The sequence below is a fragment of the Gobio gobio genome, assembly GCF_949357685.1.
Source record: "Gobio gobio genome assembly, chromosome: 16".
In the NCBI taxonomy this organism is placed as follows: domain Eukaryota; kingdom Metazoa; phylum Chordata; class Actinopteri; order Cypriniformes; family Gobionidae; genus Gobio; species Gobio gobio.
Window position 1 is genome coordinate 39,873,897 of NC_137109.1, and position 17,835 is coordinate 39,891,731.

The window sequence follows — 17,835 nt, forward strand, 5'->3', positions numbered from 1 at the left end:
GAACTTTCCAAAAAGAAAAATGGTGGTATTACAAGTGAGAACTTTGAACATATCCCACATTTAAATCAACGCCACCCAGCAGCATTTGCCATCTTTTATTAACAGGTTAAAAGTACATGAATTACTTAAACTGGTTTACATTTTAAACTATAGTTAATTTGTAAACGCAATCTACTGCAATGTCCTTAGCCATGACAATGTAGCACAGCCCCTAGACTATTATTTCTTATATTACTCAAAGTTCAGATGCCTTCAGCATTTGTTTGATAAAGCTTTACAGAAAGGTTTCATTGTTAACATCAGCTTCATTTCTGTAGAATATAAAAACCTATATATTTAATGGAACTGCACTAACATTAAACAAGAGCTGCATTTACCCCCTTTAAGAGACCGCAACATTTATTTCTCATTAACATTAAGAGCCAACAGCAACAATTAAACACTTTGGTAAATGAAGGGTGTTAAAAAGAGCGGTCTTTCAGAAGACTACACAGCACATGAGACATGGGGAGCACACCACCTCAACTGGTGATTAACAGACAAGACAAGCATATTAAAGGCCAGCAGCACTTTTATTAAGATGTAAAAGGGGAAGGTCACTTTAACAGTGTAAAAAAGATAAAGTGCACTGCTGGAGTCTTTCATAAAAATAGAATACAAACACTGAAATATTATAACAATGCTTGATTACCTAATGTACAAGTATCTGGTTGAATCAAGCAAAAAAGGCACAATCCTTAAGGACTGCTAATAAAAATGTACATAGCACTAAAAATCTCACCATTCCCCCAAAATTGAGGCTATGGCTTCAGTTATTGGAGATCTGGAAATAAAGCATCAATTGTGCACAATTCCCATGGAGGTATGGAACACATGAACAATGTGGATGGGGCAGTTAGTTCAGCATCAGCTTCTCTGGAGGCTCAATGAGAGAGACTTCATGGTACCTGGAAGGAGAGAGAACAAGTTAATTTAAAGCGGTCTTCAAAGACGTAGGCCAACACAAAGCCATTGGGCATGTAGGTTAAGTGAACTTACTTTGAGCCCTTGTATTTCTCCCTAACAGCCTGTTGTGCGTGCTGAGCAGCACCGAGGTAGATCTGATGTAGATCCTGAATGCACGGCGTAAGATCCTCCAAAGTGTAACCAGTCAGCTCAACAAGTGCCTTCGACTGAAAGAATTAAGCACAAAACGTTATCATACTAGTTCTTAGAACAGTCTTAACACAATGGCTGTTTATACAACTGGCTCCAGCAGTCTAGTTTAAGAATCTTCATACTTTATGAACAATCAGAATTGTTTGCGCGACCTTACCCAAGATCCACCGGCAAGTATGTGGTTGGCTAAAAGGAAAGCCGCAGCAGCCGTTTGAGACGGGAGGTACTTCAGAAAGGGGTCACAATCTATCAAACTCAGCTCACCAAGAAACTGGTGGGGCAGAGAAGGAAAGGTGTTAAAACAATTTTAGGTGATAACAGGGAAACTCCAATGCAACTCCAGGAAACCATCTCACCATTGATAAGCTCTCCACTTTGCTGCTCACAGGCTGGTGCAAGAAATACTGGGTGAGGAACTGATTGATTGTTGGAGCAGCAAGATCAAACGAGAGAACGGTCAACACCAGATGCTCCATTCTCAACACTTGTTTCTTTGTGTAAGTGTCATCAGTGATGTAAACAAATTCTGCCACCTCTGGGGGGTAGATCTCCTCAAATTTCCTACAGTCGAACAGGGACAAGTGTGAGCGTGGAGAAGGGTGTGTGTGTGTGTGGAGTCTGAGGCTTTAAGGCAAAGATACTTACGAAGCCAAAAGCATAGCAGCTGTGCCCACCAGCTGTAGTTTCCCTCTCAGTACAGACATGGAAGACAGAAAGCGATCAATGTAGTTCACAGCCAGGTAGAGGGTCTCGTTCTGCAGCTTGTACTCCTCTCCCACCTCCACCAACCAGTCTACTAGGATGGCACGCATGCTGTTTGTGATGTCGGGTTGTTTCTTCATGTAGCCTGCTTTTGGTTTCGACTTGACCTGCGTGACAGGAAGCACAAGCAACCATTTTAAAATGACACGTTCTCTAGGGCGTTGTCCAGAAGTATTCAAAACTCAGAAAGTAATAGCACAAACACATCCACTTCCTCACCTCCATTTCCCGCAAGTGCGTGTGTATTTCTGCGGCATAATCTGAGACTTCATTGACATTTGTGGGCCTCTCCTCACCATCAATTACTGACATGTCCATTGGAGAATCTTTATTAAAAAAAAAAAAAAATTATAATTTATTTACAGTATTTATATAGAGCAATACAAGACAGGCACTGAAATAGATAGTCTCACCAAAACTGGCTTCCATTGGCAGATCGATAGTGGCGAGGGGCTGCCTTAGGCGGGTTACGTTGGGATTTAGTGTGAGTGGGGAGCAATCCATGGCTGCTCTTTGGGTAGACGGTTTCTTAGCGCACGCACCATCAGGCTCATCTACATGAATCTGAAAAGCTGGTGGCTTGGTGGAGGGTTTCTCACCGAAGCCTCTGGCATGTTCTTCAGATTTGCATGCAATTATTTGGGGCCCGGAGACCTGAAAATAAAAATGTGGATTGGATTACTGGTAAAAAGGGTGTTATACACAATATGTAGGAAGTCAATTTGACCCATTTCAATTTGAGTTCTAAGAAATACTAGTCAACCCATGTTCAGGTTCATGAAAACAACTTCAATGTGTATATAGTGTCCTCAAAAGCATGTACAAAATTACAATAATAATGTAAAGGCAGCTGCACAGATAAACGCCCAATTTTGTTAGCTTCTCAACTATCTTCTGAGGGCACTTGCATTTATGCATTTGGCACAGGCTTTTATCTGAAGAGACTTGCAGCATTGAAGACATAAATTCACATTTCAATTAAAACTACCAAAAATAAAACAGAAGTACTGCTTAAGATTCGCTGTTTTTACGTTGCACTTTTCATTGTGGGATTTGTGAATGGTAAGGAATACATTTAGGGTCAATTTGAACACACTCCATAAAAGCCGTGCACATTCTGAACATAAACGAATGGGTTGGACATGCACCTGTTGTCCTATTAAAGTAGTCAGCACGGCAGTAGCATAAGTGTACCAAAACTATCAATACTTTAGAGATGTTAGGCTGAATGACAGCCTCGGTGACAAACATCTTTTGTGGTTCAGAGAACATGTATAACGTTAGTCATAAGGCTCTAGAATATCAGGGAGCGTAAAAATGTCATTTGTGTGAACGATGCTTTATACAACCGGGCTTACTAGAGGCAGTGAGTGGGTTTGTAAAATGGCGGTCTGCGCATTGGGAGGGAATGAACTGCGGGCATTTAACACTACATTTTATTTTAACCTGTGGCGCCATAAATGCCGTTTGACCCAAAAGTGAAAGCTTAAGGGAAGGAGGCTTAGATATATATTCGTGATTCAAAGGAACAAAGCTTGCGAGCAGTATGGCTGGTTAAACTAAATGCAACTTTCAGTTAATCTAATCAATATTATGCAGTTAGCAATTCTCTTTAAAGCATAACACCGATTATAAACTAGGTCATGTATGCTACACCAAAGCTGATGAAATCAGCCCATATTAAAAGAGCACACTTTAGTCATGTGCCATGCATGCGCTAACCTGTTTAGCGCCGCGCAGAACGGGCTGTCTGCGCTGATTGTTCTCCAGGGCGCCCAGTACAGTCCTGTTGCCTTGCTTTGGGTTAACATTTTCCCGGTTTTCAATCCGATTCTTTGCTGCACCGCGTAGTCTTGAAAGCATGTTTTCCTGATTGTGAATATCTGCTCCTGAATCGTGAACCGCGCTTCCTTGTGTTTGGCCGACAGATGACATCCTTCCAGCAAATCAACTCAAAACACCCTGCAAGATGGATCGAAGGTCGAAAGCACTTAAAAAGCAGAATCTGATGTTTTAACACGTTTTAGCATACAACACACGCACGTGAACATCGAATAAACAGGGATGAATCTCACTAACCAGGGGAACTGGCAGAAGTGAGCTGTTGAAATCCGGACAAAAACAATATAAACAGTTGCCAGCGGCGTTTTACAAAACCGAAATTCAAAAATAAATCATGCAACTATCCTACAGAAACCGCGCCATGCCGGTGAGCAAACCCTCGCAACACGCCTTGTTTAGCTCACAAAAGATGCTTCTCTAAAGCCAAACGGCGCCTTGTTGCTTTTTTTGCAGCTGCCTGGTTTGATATTGTGGCTGTCCCAGTTCAAGTAGCCCGCGACTATTGAAACGGACCAATCAGAATGCAGCACGCCCAAACGTCATTGATTTTACGGAGGCCCGTGAAGTTCAAACTGCGATTCCGCTCTTATTAAGCGAGCCGTTGAGAGTTGCTTTCATTGGCTCAAATGAATTTTGAAACTGTTTGAGGACAATGTAAAAAAAATATGATGATAATGGCACGTTTGTACATAATATACAAGCTCAAGGATTACAATATAAGAGTATTGGGACAATTCTTCAATTTGGGGAACTTCTTCCCGGCGAGATTTGAAAGAAAAATGCTTATTAATAAAGAACTATATAGCCCATACTGATATACGGTATAACATAAAGATGCCTTAAATAATTTATTCTGTTTATTAAAGTAATTTATTATTAGAAGGTAAAGGTACTTTAAGTAACTTTACTATGAGCCATTACTCATTACCAAATCGGCTAATATTTGAGATTTATAATTAATTTAGAAACTTCTGTTCAAAGTTAATTGACTGATTGCTTGTGGATTTTTTCTTTTTCCGATTATTTCATTACCATCAAACACAACAAAAATCTCCACATCACACATTATATGTGACCCTGGACCACAAAACCAGACATAAGGGTCAATTTTTGGAACAAATAAGCTTTCCATTGTGGTATGGTATGTTAGGAAAGGACAATATTTGGCCAAGATACAACTATTTGAGAAAAATCAGTCATTTTGACCCATACAATCTATTGTTGGCTATTGCCACATATATACCCGTGCGATTTATGACTGGTTTTGTGGACCAGGGTCACATATCAGAATTCACTAAAAGCTCAAACCTTTAAAAATAGATCAAACACATAAGACAGACACTACTGAATAGAAAAAAACAGACACGTGAACTTTTCATGACAATATTTTATTTCTGTAGAAATGCCTCTAGACAATGAATGAGTATACTAAATATATATATATACACATTATAATTTGAATCTGCTTGATCCCTATAGTATACCAAATGTTTATTGTAAAAACTAAATTCACAAACACATAACCTAAAACTGATTGAATTTACATTCTATTAAGCTTCACTGAAAAATTCCATCAACGAATCCAGTTCATAGTTGTTCAAAATCGCAAGCAGCTGTGAAACCTTTGTTTTGACATTTTGTCCTTTAAATTTGAACTTGTCAATGAAAAGATCCGTGATCATACCTGTAAAAAACACAAAATGGTTTGGTTACTTATAGATGTGTTATTATTTCATTTGCAAAGACGTCACGGCAATATGCAGGGGTTGTGAGATAAAAAAAATGGAAATCTACACCATGTAAATAATCTAAAATACAGATTAAAAATGATATATTGTAAAATACAGTCTCCCGTGCTCATCTGAGTTCACTTACCGTACAATCTTTCTAAGTGAGCAGGTTGTTTCTTATATTCTTCTAAGAGCTGGGCAGATTCATCCAGTATACTGCGATACTCTGGAATCAGAAAATCTGCATTCCCCTCATGCACCTGCAGCTCCTGCATACAACACACACACACACACACACACTCACCACACTCACATACTAAACTTTTTTTTGCTGATTTTTTTGGTTTGTCTTTTTAATGTTTTACCTTTAAAGCATCAATAAGCTGAACTTTCTTGGCCAAAATCAGCTGATATTCTAGCTTGGGATGAATCATTCGAAGAGTATGGCTCACAGAGTCTTCATTCACCTCTGAAACCAACATAACAACAAACACAGCAAGCACTTGTTACTCGTCAGGGATTTAGATCACTGTAATATACATTTAAAAAAAATCTCTGGGCCTGGTATTAACATTCATCTCATTCTCAGGTGAACCAATCACAAGTGGTCAGCCACCCCGATTGCAGTTTACACCTGGTATTATTATGCAACTTAAATGCATCTCCACTGACCACTTGTGATCGGATTTGGGTCTCATTTAACAGATCAGTTTGTGAACTCACCGTAGGATATATTCAGATTGATTTTTCGCTTAGTGGCCTCTTTGGACAAAACATCCTTCAGTATGGATATGGTAGAAATGTTGTCTGATTTGAAGTTTGCTTCACCTTTACTGGAATCCATTAAAATAAGCAACCAAAAACTATTATAAAGATTGATCACAACACTTTTCTAATAATGCAATCATCTAGTAAAATCTTTATCCAACTGTAATTGGCAAAAATAGATATATTTGAAAATCAACAATAGCTATGTTTCCATTCACCTATTCTGATTGCGAATCTTGGGATATCGCATAAAAAAACATGCATATAAATTCGGATAAATAACAATTCACATACAAAATGTATGTGCACAATTAAGGTGGATCATTTTTGGATAAAGATGAACAAAAAGGTGCATAAAAAATGATGGAAACACATTTACCAAATGAATCACATGTATTCACATGACTTTGCTTCAACAGAGTACGTGATTGGATAACCGGATTAACCAGTGGACCAATTTCATTGCACACCATATCAAATGTTGGTTTGGTCATTCTGAAATGCCTAAACCAAAGTCTGTCAGAACGATTGCGTTTACAAATGCCAGGAATTCGCCTACATTACCAAGATAACACGATGGCATTTATTGTGCTTTGTCTGCACACTAGTCATTTTTGATTAATGAAAAAAGAGCCACAGTGGCTTCCCCGATTTCAGAAGCTTTAATTTTTATTACAGATATTTTACGTCAGTTTCCAGGAAGCAACAATTTTGTACTCTTGAAAGCATGTGACGAAAACTGTGTTTTGTGCAATATTCGAATTTTGTGCAGTTAAATGTGCAACTTTGGATGGCAACATGGCTAATGATAAAACATAATCAGACCTTTTTAAACACAAACATATGCAAACAAAGATAAATAGTTATTATTTATGGACACATTCCATAAAGATGAATTTGGTTATTAAATTGGTTGGCCTCACCAATAGGTGGCTTCTAGCTGCGTTCCCAAGAAAGTGTTCTGAAAGTGGAAGGTGATGCTGTCTCCTGCCGGGGTTTTCTCTGGGACCTCAGGCAGACAGAACACAACCCAGGAATGGATCTCTGCAAAACTGAACTGTCCTGTCAGTCTCAAGGTGTTCACAGGCCTAGCGATGAAGAGAGAATCATGTTAATGTTCATTTGGCGAGATAAATGCATTATATGCAAGGAAACAGGAGTGTGTCTCTAAGCTCACCGCTCCTGGTCGATTGAGTGTGTCCTCTGGTGGAGGGAAAGCGGTTTGATCTGGTACTGTCGCACTTGGCAGGTTTTGGGCTGAAGCCTTGGCGTCACGTAAGCCTGAAGGGTGCCATACTGACCCTCTATAGACCTCACCTTAGAGAAAAATCAGGACAAATACTCAAACGCCACCTACCTAGCAATTTGAAACAAAATACAATATATGTAATTATAATGGGAAACAATCCAAACACAAAGACACAATGAAATAGACACCTTCAGTTCCAGCCTAGTGGTATTTGCTTGGCACCTATAGGTGGCGAGGAGGAAGTTCCCGTTTGACTGTGGGGTTAGATGAACAAACAATGACAGTTTGGCAAACACATGTCAAGTCAAGCTTCAAGGGTTAGTTCACCCAAAAATGAAAATTCTGTCATTAATTACTTACCCTCATGTCGTTCGACACCCGTAAGACCTCCGTTCATCTTCAGAACACAATTTTAGTTGAAATCTGATGGCTCTGAAAGGCCTCCATTGGCACAATGCACGGTTCACTCTCAAGACCCTTAAAAGGTACTAAAGACGTCGTTACAAAGTCCATCTCACTACAGTGGTTCTACAATAACTTTATGGAGTGACGAGAATAGTTTTTGTGCGCAAAAAACCCCTAAATAACGACTTATATAGTGATGACGATTTCAAAACACGGCATCATGAAGCTTCGAAGCGTTATGAATCAGTGAGTCGAATCATGATTCGGATCGCGTGTCAAACCGCCTGCTGACTTTGGCGATCCAAACTGCTGAATCGACTCACTGATTCATAACGCTTCGAAGCTTCATGATGCCGTGTTTTGAAATCGTCATCACTATATAAGTCGTTATTTAGTTTTTTTTTACAAAAACTATTCTCGTCACTCCATAAAGTTATTGTAGAACCACTGTAGTGAGATGGACTTTGTAACGACGTCTTTAGTACCTTTTAAGGGTCTTGAGAGTGAACCGTGCATTGTGCCAATGGAGGCCTTTCAGAGCCGTCAGATTTCAACTAAAATATCTTCATTTGTGTTCCGAAGATGAACGGAGGTCTTACGGGTGTCGAACGACATGAGGGTAAGTAATTAATGACAGAATTTTCATTTTTGGGTGAACTAACCCTTTAATGATGTGGCACATAGGATGGAACACATGCATTACCTCTGAATCACATTCGCTGAAACTGACCACTGCTGAATTCTTATCAACATCCAGCAGGTCAATTGGAACATCACTCTGTCAGAGAACAAAAACAATAATGCTGAATTAGTGAAGATGAGAAATTTGATTAAAATACATTTTTAGTTAAAAATGGATAGTGCTGGTTATGAAAGTAGATACAGTAATCCAGGCATGCTAAATATAATATATATAGCAGGACCAATAGAATAACATTCTTTTCATATTTACATACCATGGACTATATCTTCTAGGAAATTAATCAAGTGCACCTTTAAGCAAATAATGACATGGGGTTATTTTTTTCTCTGAAAGAAATGAATACTTTTATTCAGCAAGGATGCATTAAATTGATCAAAAGTTGGGGAAAAATGCTGTTCTTTAAGAATCCTGAAAAAAGTATCATGTTACCACCACAAATATATTAAAGCAGCACAACAAGTTTTAACATTGATAACAATAAGACATTTTTCTTGAGCAGCAAATCAGCAAATTATAATGATTTCTGAAAGATCATGTAAAATATGTGCAAATAAATGCAGCCTTGGTGAGAATAAGAGACTTCTTTCAAAAACATAAAAAAAATTTACCGACCCAAAACTTTAGAACATCAGTGTACTAAAAGCAGGATGAATCAGTGTATTGCTCTAACCTGTAGCAGCAGGTTGTCGATGGCAGTCTGCACCTCTAGTGTGAGGCTGTAGCTGGCATCATCCTGGCACAATGTGAACTTGTCATTGATGCTGAAGACTGGCACAGCGGACACAGCCGTGCTGGACTGAGAGCTCTGCTGGTATTTTTCTCTCCCCTGCAATACTTTCACCTGCAACTGCTCCAACTCAGCCCTAAAGCATGCACAAGCAAACTAGGCATGTCAGAAGGCATTTTAATATACCAGTTTAGTAAGCAGATCTTTGGTGTTTTAGACTGATCATCATGGCGAGAAACAGCTGGATGTGTAGTACCGGAGTGCGGCCACCTTGCCCTGGGTCTCCCGGCTCATCTTGATCTCATCCCCCGGGCCTGCTACCATCTGCTGAGGCTCTGTGGTGAGACCTGACACCCATCCTGGAAACCAGACACATGACCACATATTGCTTATGAGTTCTCAGACAGCACAGGTGAATGATAAAACTGTCGAATTTTAAAGTGCTCCTCTTAAGTGGCCATGAGATGATGGCGGCAGGTGTTTGCAGCAGCTCGGCAGGTACTGCCACACCTCTCCTAAAACAAACTTTCCTAAAACAAACTGGGAGACCGCCTGATCATCATCAAATTGCACGCAAAAACTGGGGCTCATGGCGGTCGGGTTTTAAATGTGCTAAAACCGAGGAGACATCACACCTGATTGTCTTGGCCCTATGCCTGTTGGTTCTCACGGTAACACAAATGTGGGGAAACTGGTCTGCTGCTTGTGAACGCTCTTCTCTGCACGTCACCCCATCGGGAAACGGAAACCTCGCTGTCCCACTGGATTCGTGGAGTCAGTATGTCCTATATTCCAACTATCTGGATAACGGGCGAGTATCTACCAGGTGTAAGCAGCGTGAACGGCGTGGACAGAGAACGGCCACTTTACCAGCAAAACGGGTTCATTCCATCTTTTTCTGTACTGTCCTTTTGCTATGTGGAGATGTCCATTTAAACCCTGGACCTGCGGATTTTCCGCAACCACATGTGAATATTCGGCAATCAGCTGTTCCCCATGGACCCGCGGCAAGACCGGTGACCGACTTTTGTGACACTCATCTCGCAGGATCACGAGGTAAACATCCTCCGTTAAACTTTGTGTCTGAACATGCCATTACTCAAACGCTGTTAAAAGCTGGACCATGTACTAAGACAAGTGCTTCACAGACTACCACCGTGCTCTTCAAACAACAGCAAACAAAACTCTTTCAGACTGTAAACCACGCGAGCATACTATGGAACCCGAAAACAAAACCGAAAGGCATCTTTGTGGGACATTTAAATATACGTAGCGTCATTTCAAAGACTGAACAACTTGAACATTTATTAATAGACTCAAACCTTGATTACTTGTGTCTTACAGAAACCTGGCTAACTCCTACAACTCCTTTATCTGTATTTAATGTCCCAGGTTATAATATATATAGACGAGACAGATGTAAAGGGAAAGGCGGGGGGGTTCTGATTAATGTTAAAGACAACATTCAAAGCAAACAAATTGATATATATGAAAATTCCTTGGAGTGTGTAGGGGTCAATATTACTTTATCCCCTCAGATGTCATTTGTTGTTTTTTCAGTCTACCGACCTCCTACTGCTACAAGTGTTTTCTTTGACAATTTATCAGAAATTCTTAAACAACATGAAGGTGAAGAAGTTATACTTCTGGGTGACTTCAACTTAAATTGGCTTGATAAAGCACGCAGCAAAAAGCTCAAGGAATTTGCCAAAACATATCAGATGATACAAATGATAAATAAACCTACAAGAATAACAAAATCTTCTCAAACACTACTGTATCTAATTTTTACAAATAAACTGGATAGGATAACTAAAACATATAACTTGATTACTGGCTTATCGGATCATAATTTCAGTCTAGCTGCTAGAAAGCTAACTAGATCACGGTATAGGAATCAAATCTCACTGAAAAATAACCCCAATATATCTTTTATTTCAAAGAAAGATCTAGTATTTATTGAAAATGAAATAAAACAAACTAATTGGAATGACACTATTGAAAATAAATCCTGTGAGCAAGCATGCAATGATCTAATGTCAGCTTTTAAAGATATTTTAATAAAATATACCAAAACAAGGGCCAGGAAACCTAATGCAAAACAGAATCTGCCTTGGTTAAATAGCTAACTTAATGAAAAAAAGAGATGCCTTCCTAAAAAAAATTTTTAAAGTCTGGATTGACTACTGATCATTTAATATATAAAGGTCTGAGAAATAAAGTCATAATGCAACTTAGAAAGGCAAAAGCAGATTTCTTCCTTGAAATTATTAGAGATGCCAAAGGGAACAGTAAAAGACAATGGAAAAGCATTGACAAACTAACTGGAAAGGAAAAGCCCAAATATGAAAGCATACATCTTAAAATAAATGGAAATATTCTAGATGATAGCCTAGCTGTCGCTACAAATTTTAATAATTATTTTTTAAATTCTGTGCAAGCATTGGGTCCGAATTTTCCAAAGATCCACCCTCAGCACTCCTTAGTTTGTGATAGTTCTGCCTTTTGTATAACACCAATAAATGATATAAAGGTTGGAAAGGTCATCTCAACCCTGTCCAATAGCAAGGCAAAAGACATATATGGTCTTGATACTGTCTTTCTAAAAAATCATAAAGAATCTATAACCTCCGCTTTAACTAAACTAATAAACATATCTATTAATGAGAGTACTTTTCCCAGTGCCCTGAAATCTGCTATAGTAACCCCTGTGTATAAATCTGGTGACAAACTGGAAGTTAGTAACTATCGACCTATTAGCATCCTGCCAGCCATTTCAAAGGTCATTGAAAAGGTTGTAGCAGAACAACTGATTGCTCACCTTGATTCCAGGGCTTTTTTACATCCTATGCAGTTTGGGTTTAGGAAAAAACATTCAACAGAAACAGCATGCTGCTACTTCCTTGAAGTAATTAAAACAAAGTGGTGTGTGCAGTGGTGGGTGCAGTTTTTCTTGATTTGCGCAAGGCTTTTGACACGGTTAATTATGACATACTATTAAACAAACTGGCAAATTATGACCTTTTCATAGACACACAAAATTGGATTAAATCTTACCTGAGTGGCCGAAATCAGTGTGTGCGGGTGAACAATACTCTGTCCTCATTTAAAGCATGCACCCTGGGAGTGCCACAAGGGTCAATTTTAGGGCCACTGCTTTTCAGCATATATATTAATGACCTTCCATCTGTGTGTAATACTGTTGATTTAATAATGTATGCTGATGATACTGTGTTATATACTCATGGGAAAAATGCAACTGAGGTTGCAATGAAATTAACTAAGGAAATGCAGAAGGTTGCAGAATGGCTAGATAACTCCTGTTTGACCTTAAACGTTGAAAAGACAGTAACCATGTTCTTTACAAACAGGAGCAAACTCAGCGATTGTCCTGAAATATCAGTAAATGGGCAAAAAATAAAAAATGTGGATGAATTCAAATATTTAGGGGTTACCCTTGATAATACTCTTAGTTTTAAAACTAAGGGGTAAAATTGTTTTAATTATGTGGAAATTAGTCTATTGATAATTTTGTACTTGAAATTTTGCACAACTGTGAATTTAGTAACTGTTAATTTATTGTATGTTTTATTTACCTGCCCAGGGACTACGGGTGGAAAATAGCAATTTGCTAAAACCCGGTGCAATGCATCTCTCCTTGTTATATACAGGATTAATGTTTTATTGTGCACTGTCCCTGTTCAAATAAAATAAATAATAATAATAATAATTATGCTTTTCAGATATTACCTTTCACGTAGTGAGTAATATAGCTATTTGTGAATGTAAAATGTCTGCAAAGTTTCGAAGATCAAAGAATGGAGTTATTGTCTCCCAAAAGAAAGAACAGATTCCGAAACAAGTTGTCAGTAACTCCAGTCTTATTTCCTGCATGATAACTACGTAGGTTTGTAACAAATTTGCATAATGTCAGCCTATGGTCTTCATTAGCTGCCTGTGAACATTACTACTCTCTACTCTGACTCATCATCAAACACTGTAGTTATAGCTGAGGCCTGGAAGAGTTTGTTTGTGTTGTCAACATGTCAAAATGCAAAGTGGATTTGCATGCATTTCCAAAGGATGAGGATTCGGGCGTGAATTGATACAGTAAGAAAACGATGCTGTTGTTACAGTTCATATTAGTGCTGAGAAAGCCTCCAAAGCTGAAATTTAGATTTGGTAATCGGAGTTTTGTTTCCGACACGAGCAGAGTTGGCTCTTGGAAAGGAGGGATTTAGAGAGACTTTATCGAATCCTTTATAAGAAATTATAAGAATTAAGTTTTTTTTTTTTTGACATTGGATGCATGTAAAACTATTGTAGGAGACAACAAATTTAGGAACCTTTAAAATAGCAAAATAGGGGCACTTTAAGTACTGACATCATCCACACAGTATTGTTCTCATTAAAACATGGTAAAATGCTTTTATCTAATAGTAGCCATAGCTAACCTGTGTAAGTTGTTGTAAGAACTTCATCATAAGTTTCCTTTCCGACGCAGCCACCCTGGATTGATGTGACACTCTCAGACAAAACCTTGTAAACACAGAAAGACAATTATCACAACTGTAGTGTGGCAGATTTCAATTTGGGACATGGTCTTACTTGCTTGTTCAGAAACAAAACAAGGGTTTTCCATGTATCTCGTATCTCTTATGATTTATGTGACGCTCACATTCTCAAATCGCAGTGCCGGCTCGTTTGAACCATCCAAACTGTAGATCTCCACAGTCCCATCATCTCTGCCCACCAGGATGTCCTTTACACCATCACCAGCAATGTCAAAGGTATCGATGCAAAGCACACCTCGAAAAGACCAACACAACCTAGCATAAGTACAATTAGTTTGGCTTTTATTTCTAACAAAACAGACATTATTGTTCACCCAAAGGTTTGGTGATGCATTGCAATTTGTTAAATGTCTCAAATAATAGTGCAGGCAAAGTAAATATTTCAATAAGCAATGAATTTTATACACTTTTTCCATTTCCTACCTCCTTTTTTCTTCTCATTATCCAGTTCCCAACTAGTAATGGGGCCAGATGTGGTTATTCGCACAAGACCCAGTTTCCCATCAGCTGTTCCATAAAGAACCTCTTCGCCACCTTTTCCTGAGGACCAAGATTCTATGCATTATCAAATTCTCAAACAATACATGTTTTACCACTAAAATGAAAGAACATATTTTTAGCACATACCTCCATCTCTGTTAAGAAGTTCTAGAACAGTTGGAGGTCCGGGAACTTCTACATCATACTGTAGGTCAGATCCCTGATGGAACACAAAGTGTAGAATGACTGTGAACCTGATTATTAAAGAAGTAGTTCACTTCAGAATTAAAATTTCCCTTTAATTTACTCACCCCCACGTCATCCAAGATATTCATGTCTTTCTTTCTTCATTCGAAAAGAAATTAAGGTTTTTGTGGAAAACATTCCAGGATTTTTCTCCATATAGTGGACTTCAATGTGTTGGTCCAAATTCCAGTTTCAATCAGCTTCAAAGGGCTCTACACGATACCAGACGAGGAATAAGGTTCTTATCTAGCGAAACGATGGACATTTAAATGCGATGCGCCACGTATTACGCAATCACGTTGGAAAGTGACAGGTGGATTGCCACTATGGTCATGCCAGATGGGCGTGTTTTCAGCAACCAGGCACCTCAGCTCCAACCACGTCCCGCCTCTTTGCCCATTTTTAGTTATCAGGGAGTGACAATCCATATTTTTTTACAGTCTATGGTTGTACTCCTTTGTCCACTATATGGAGAAAAATCCTGGAATGTTTTCCTCAAAAACCTTAATTTATTTTCGACTGAAGAAAGAAAGACATGAACATCTGTTACATGAACATCATAAGTGAACTACTCCTTTAAGTATTCTATTATGGATATTATAGCCACCAGCAATTGCTAAATTATTGGGTAACAAAGTACAGACAAAGGGTGGCAAATATGGACAGGACTGGAGGTTGTGTCTGACTACCTGCAATACTCTAAGTACTCTGTCCTGGCAGGCCAGGATGGGCACAATGCGGCCCACTGTCTCCACGGGTAAACACAGAATATCATTGATCTTGTCTCCCGACAGGTAGTAGTCCTGATCCTTGCAGTCACAGTAATGGTTATAAATGTAACTGGCACACACAAACAGATCTGACCCTGAAACATGCCTGTGGGAAAAGCCAAAACAAGAAGAGATGCATCCAAAAAGACACTGTCAAATCTGCTAATCATTAATATAGAAATAGACATGCACAGTCTGAAAAACATGAAGCAAGATCTCACATGGCATTGATGCTCTCTGTTAGGTTGGCTTCAAATGTAAGGAACTGTTTGCCCTTTTTAGTGTATCCCCTCACTTCAGAGCCAGAGCTCACAAAGATCTTTTCCTGTGGGGTACCCAACGCCCCTCCAAGCTCAAGTCTAGAGATCTTCTGTCCTGGGAGCGATTTGAACACCGGCTGAAAAAAAAGACAGACATTTATTCTTCCTATGAAAAAGGTATTTTGTGTGTTTACATCAATCTACTGTATATTTATTGGTAACACTTTACGAGGTTCAGGCTTTATTAAGTTTATTTGCGGAGGATAACTCCAGTGGGCTCTGAAAAGTCGCGCGCAGTCCTACGTCACCGCACTAATCTTCATGGTACTTTAGACTGCGATGGAAACGCAGACGGCAGCAGGTCTGGGGGGAAAAAGAGTTCCTGGGAAGAAAGTTCCTGGGACAAATTGTTCTGGGTAATTTTGGTGGAAACGGGGCTATACCTTTTTTTTTTCTTCAGGATTTTTTTAAATAGAAAGTTCAAAAGAACACCATTTATTTGACATATAAATCTTTTAAAAAATCTTTTTCTTACTGTCACTTTTGATAACTTTGATGCATCCTCGCTGAATTAAAGTGTTAATTAAAAATAAAATCATACTGACCCCAAACTATCAATCGGTAGTGTACACTGAAATAGGAAACACTTCTGATACATACCACAGCCTCTCCTTTCTTCATTCCAAAACAGGTCACGACTCCATCGTGATCTGCAACAGCCACCTGAAATGAGAAAATGACACACTAGAACGACGAGATACACCAACAGATTCATTTGTAAAGCCATCAGGATGCTCATAGACAAATGTTTCCTCCCTGTTTGAAGAAATAAATCAGACATGTTGCATGCTCTTTCACAAGTGGGGTTTAATCTCCAGCTACTTTGTTCTATAGACAGATTTAAGATGGAAATTTCTATTAAAAGAATTTTCCCTGCTCAATTCAATTACTGACCATGTAATTGAATGTGAAGTGAAGTATGATTGATATTATTTGTGTAATATGAGGTACAGTAGTAACTATTTATTTACTGAAAACAGATGATGCTGATGAGTTTGATTTACAGTAAACCTGGAAATTTCTTTCAAAGGGGATGTAGATATACCTTCTGAGTTGCTTTTCGCCCCACAGAAGGGAGGAGTTTCATGGTTTTTTGAGATGTCACTCCAACCTGAGAAAACAAAGATTGCATAACCATTAATACATTTTCATTCTGATAATTAAAATAACAATTAAACACAAATATCAACTTTATAAATGTCAATAATACACTCAGCCTCACAAGTGCATTCTACATAAAACAATAAAAGACCAAGTGCATATTTTTTCCATCATTGTAAATCACAGCAGATTTACGGTAGACCTGTGACCACAAGTAGTGGCCAAAAGTGATGTCTGACCTAAGACAATCTTCAACCTTTATTCAAATACTACAAAAAATTTGTTAAAGTTAATGTATGTTTTTTTCCTGTGACAAATATCAAATATACCCTGCGGACATCACTTTTGGCCACAATACTAAGGTCTGCATATACATACATACATTATATATATATATATATATATATATATATATATATATATATATATATATATATATATATATATATATATGTTGAATGTTGAGGTCTTACCTGGAGATAATCAACGTGGTTTAAGTTTAACTCCATCTCGTTTGTCCGAATAATCACTCCACAGACTTTATTGAATTATAACAGGTTAACTTTGTTTAGCGTTGATGATTGAAGATGTTCCAGTGCAGTTCTCTGTAATTCATTCCTCAAAACGCTACTTCGAAACAGAAATATATATTTCGAGCTATTCCGATAGACATATAACACACAGTGGTCCCGCTAGTCGTCACACCACCGACTGGATTATCCTGCGGATTAGTTAGTTGGTGGCTGATTCTGCTGCAGATAGACTGGCTAGCGTTAGCTGTCAGTTTGTCCGCTTTACAAGATGATTCAGGTCGCGTTAATATGTTAATATGTAGCAACCCCCATTCCGCCTATTCGTAGACATTTAGCCAAACAATATGCGTCGATTCGCAGATAAAAATAATAATCCAACTAAGTACAACAGCAAAAGTGTTTTTGTTCGCAGCTAACACGTTTCTTCTGCAGCGCCGCCATATTTGTCAGCCACCCAAACCATCTCT

General features: G+C 38.6%; 2 protein-coding genes across 2 annotated transcripts; both read right to left on the bottom strand.

Moving 5' to 3' along the window:
* Positions 1-80: 80 nt before the first annotated feature.
* ccna2 (cyclin A2) lies at positions 81-4,234 on the bottom strand. The gene is made up of 9 exons (XM_079838406.1): positions 4,000-4,234; positions 3,643-3,882; positions 2,334-2,574; positions 2,140-2,246; positions 1,804-2,027; positions 1,515-1,719; positions 1,316-1,429; positions 1,039-1,172; positions 81-947 (listed from the first exon to the last, which is right to left on the bottom strand). Exons 2-9 carry the CDS (start codon positions 3,853-3,855, stop codon positions 896-898), a joined length of 1,290 nt encoding a protein of 429 aa, XP_079694532.1. The 5' UTR covers positions 3,856-3,882; positions 4,000-4,234; the 3' UTR covers positions 81-895.
* An 897-nt stretch (positions 4,235-5,131) lies between these two features.
* bbs7 (Bardet-Biedl syndrome 7) lies at positions 5,132-17,835 on the bottom strand. The gene is made up of 19 exons (XM_079838644.1): positions 17,309-17,835; positions 16,780-16,845; positions 16,335-16,397; positions 15,636-15,811; positions 15,334-15,520; positions 14,546-14,618; positions 14,342-14,458; positions 14,023-14,153; positions 13,799-13,883; positions 9,601-9,703; positions 9,288-9,480; positions 8,618-8,692; positions 7,698-7,763; positions 7,438-7,577; positions 7,184-7,348; positions 6,216-6,325; positions 5,858-5,961; positions 5,638-5,761; positions 5,132-5,446 (listed from the first exon to the last, which is right to left on the bottom strand). Exons 1-19 carry the CDS (start codon positions 17,342-17,344, stop codon positions 5,313-5,315), a joined length of 2,148 nt encoding a protein of 715 aa, XP_079694770.1. The 5' UTR covers positions 17,345-17,835; the 3' UTR covers positions 5,132-5,312.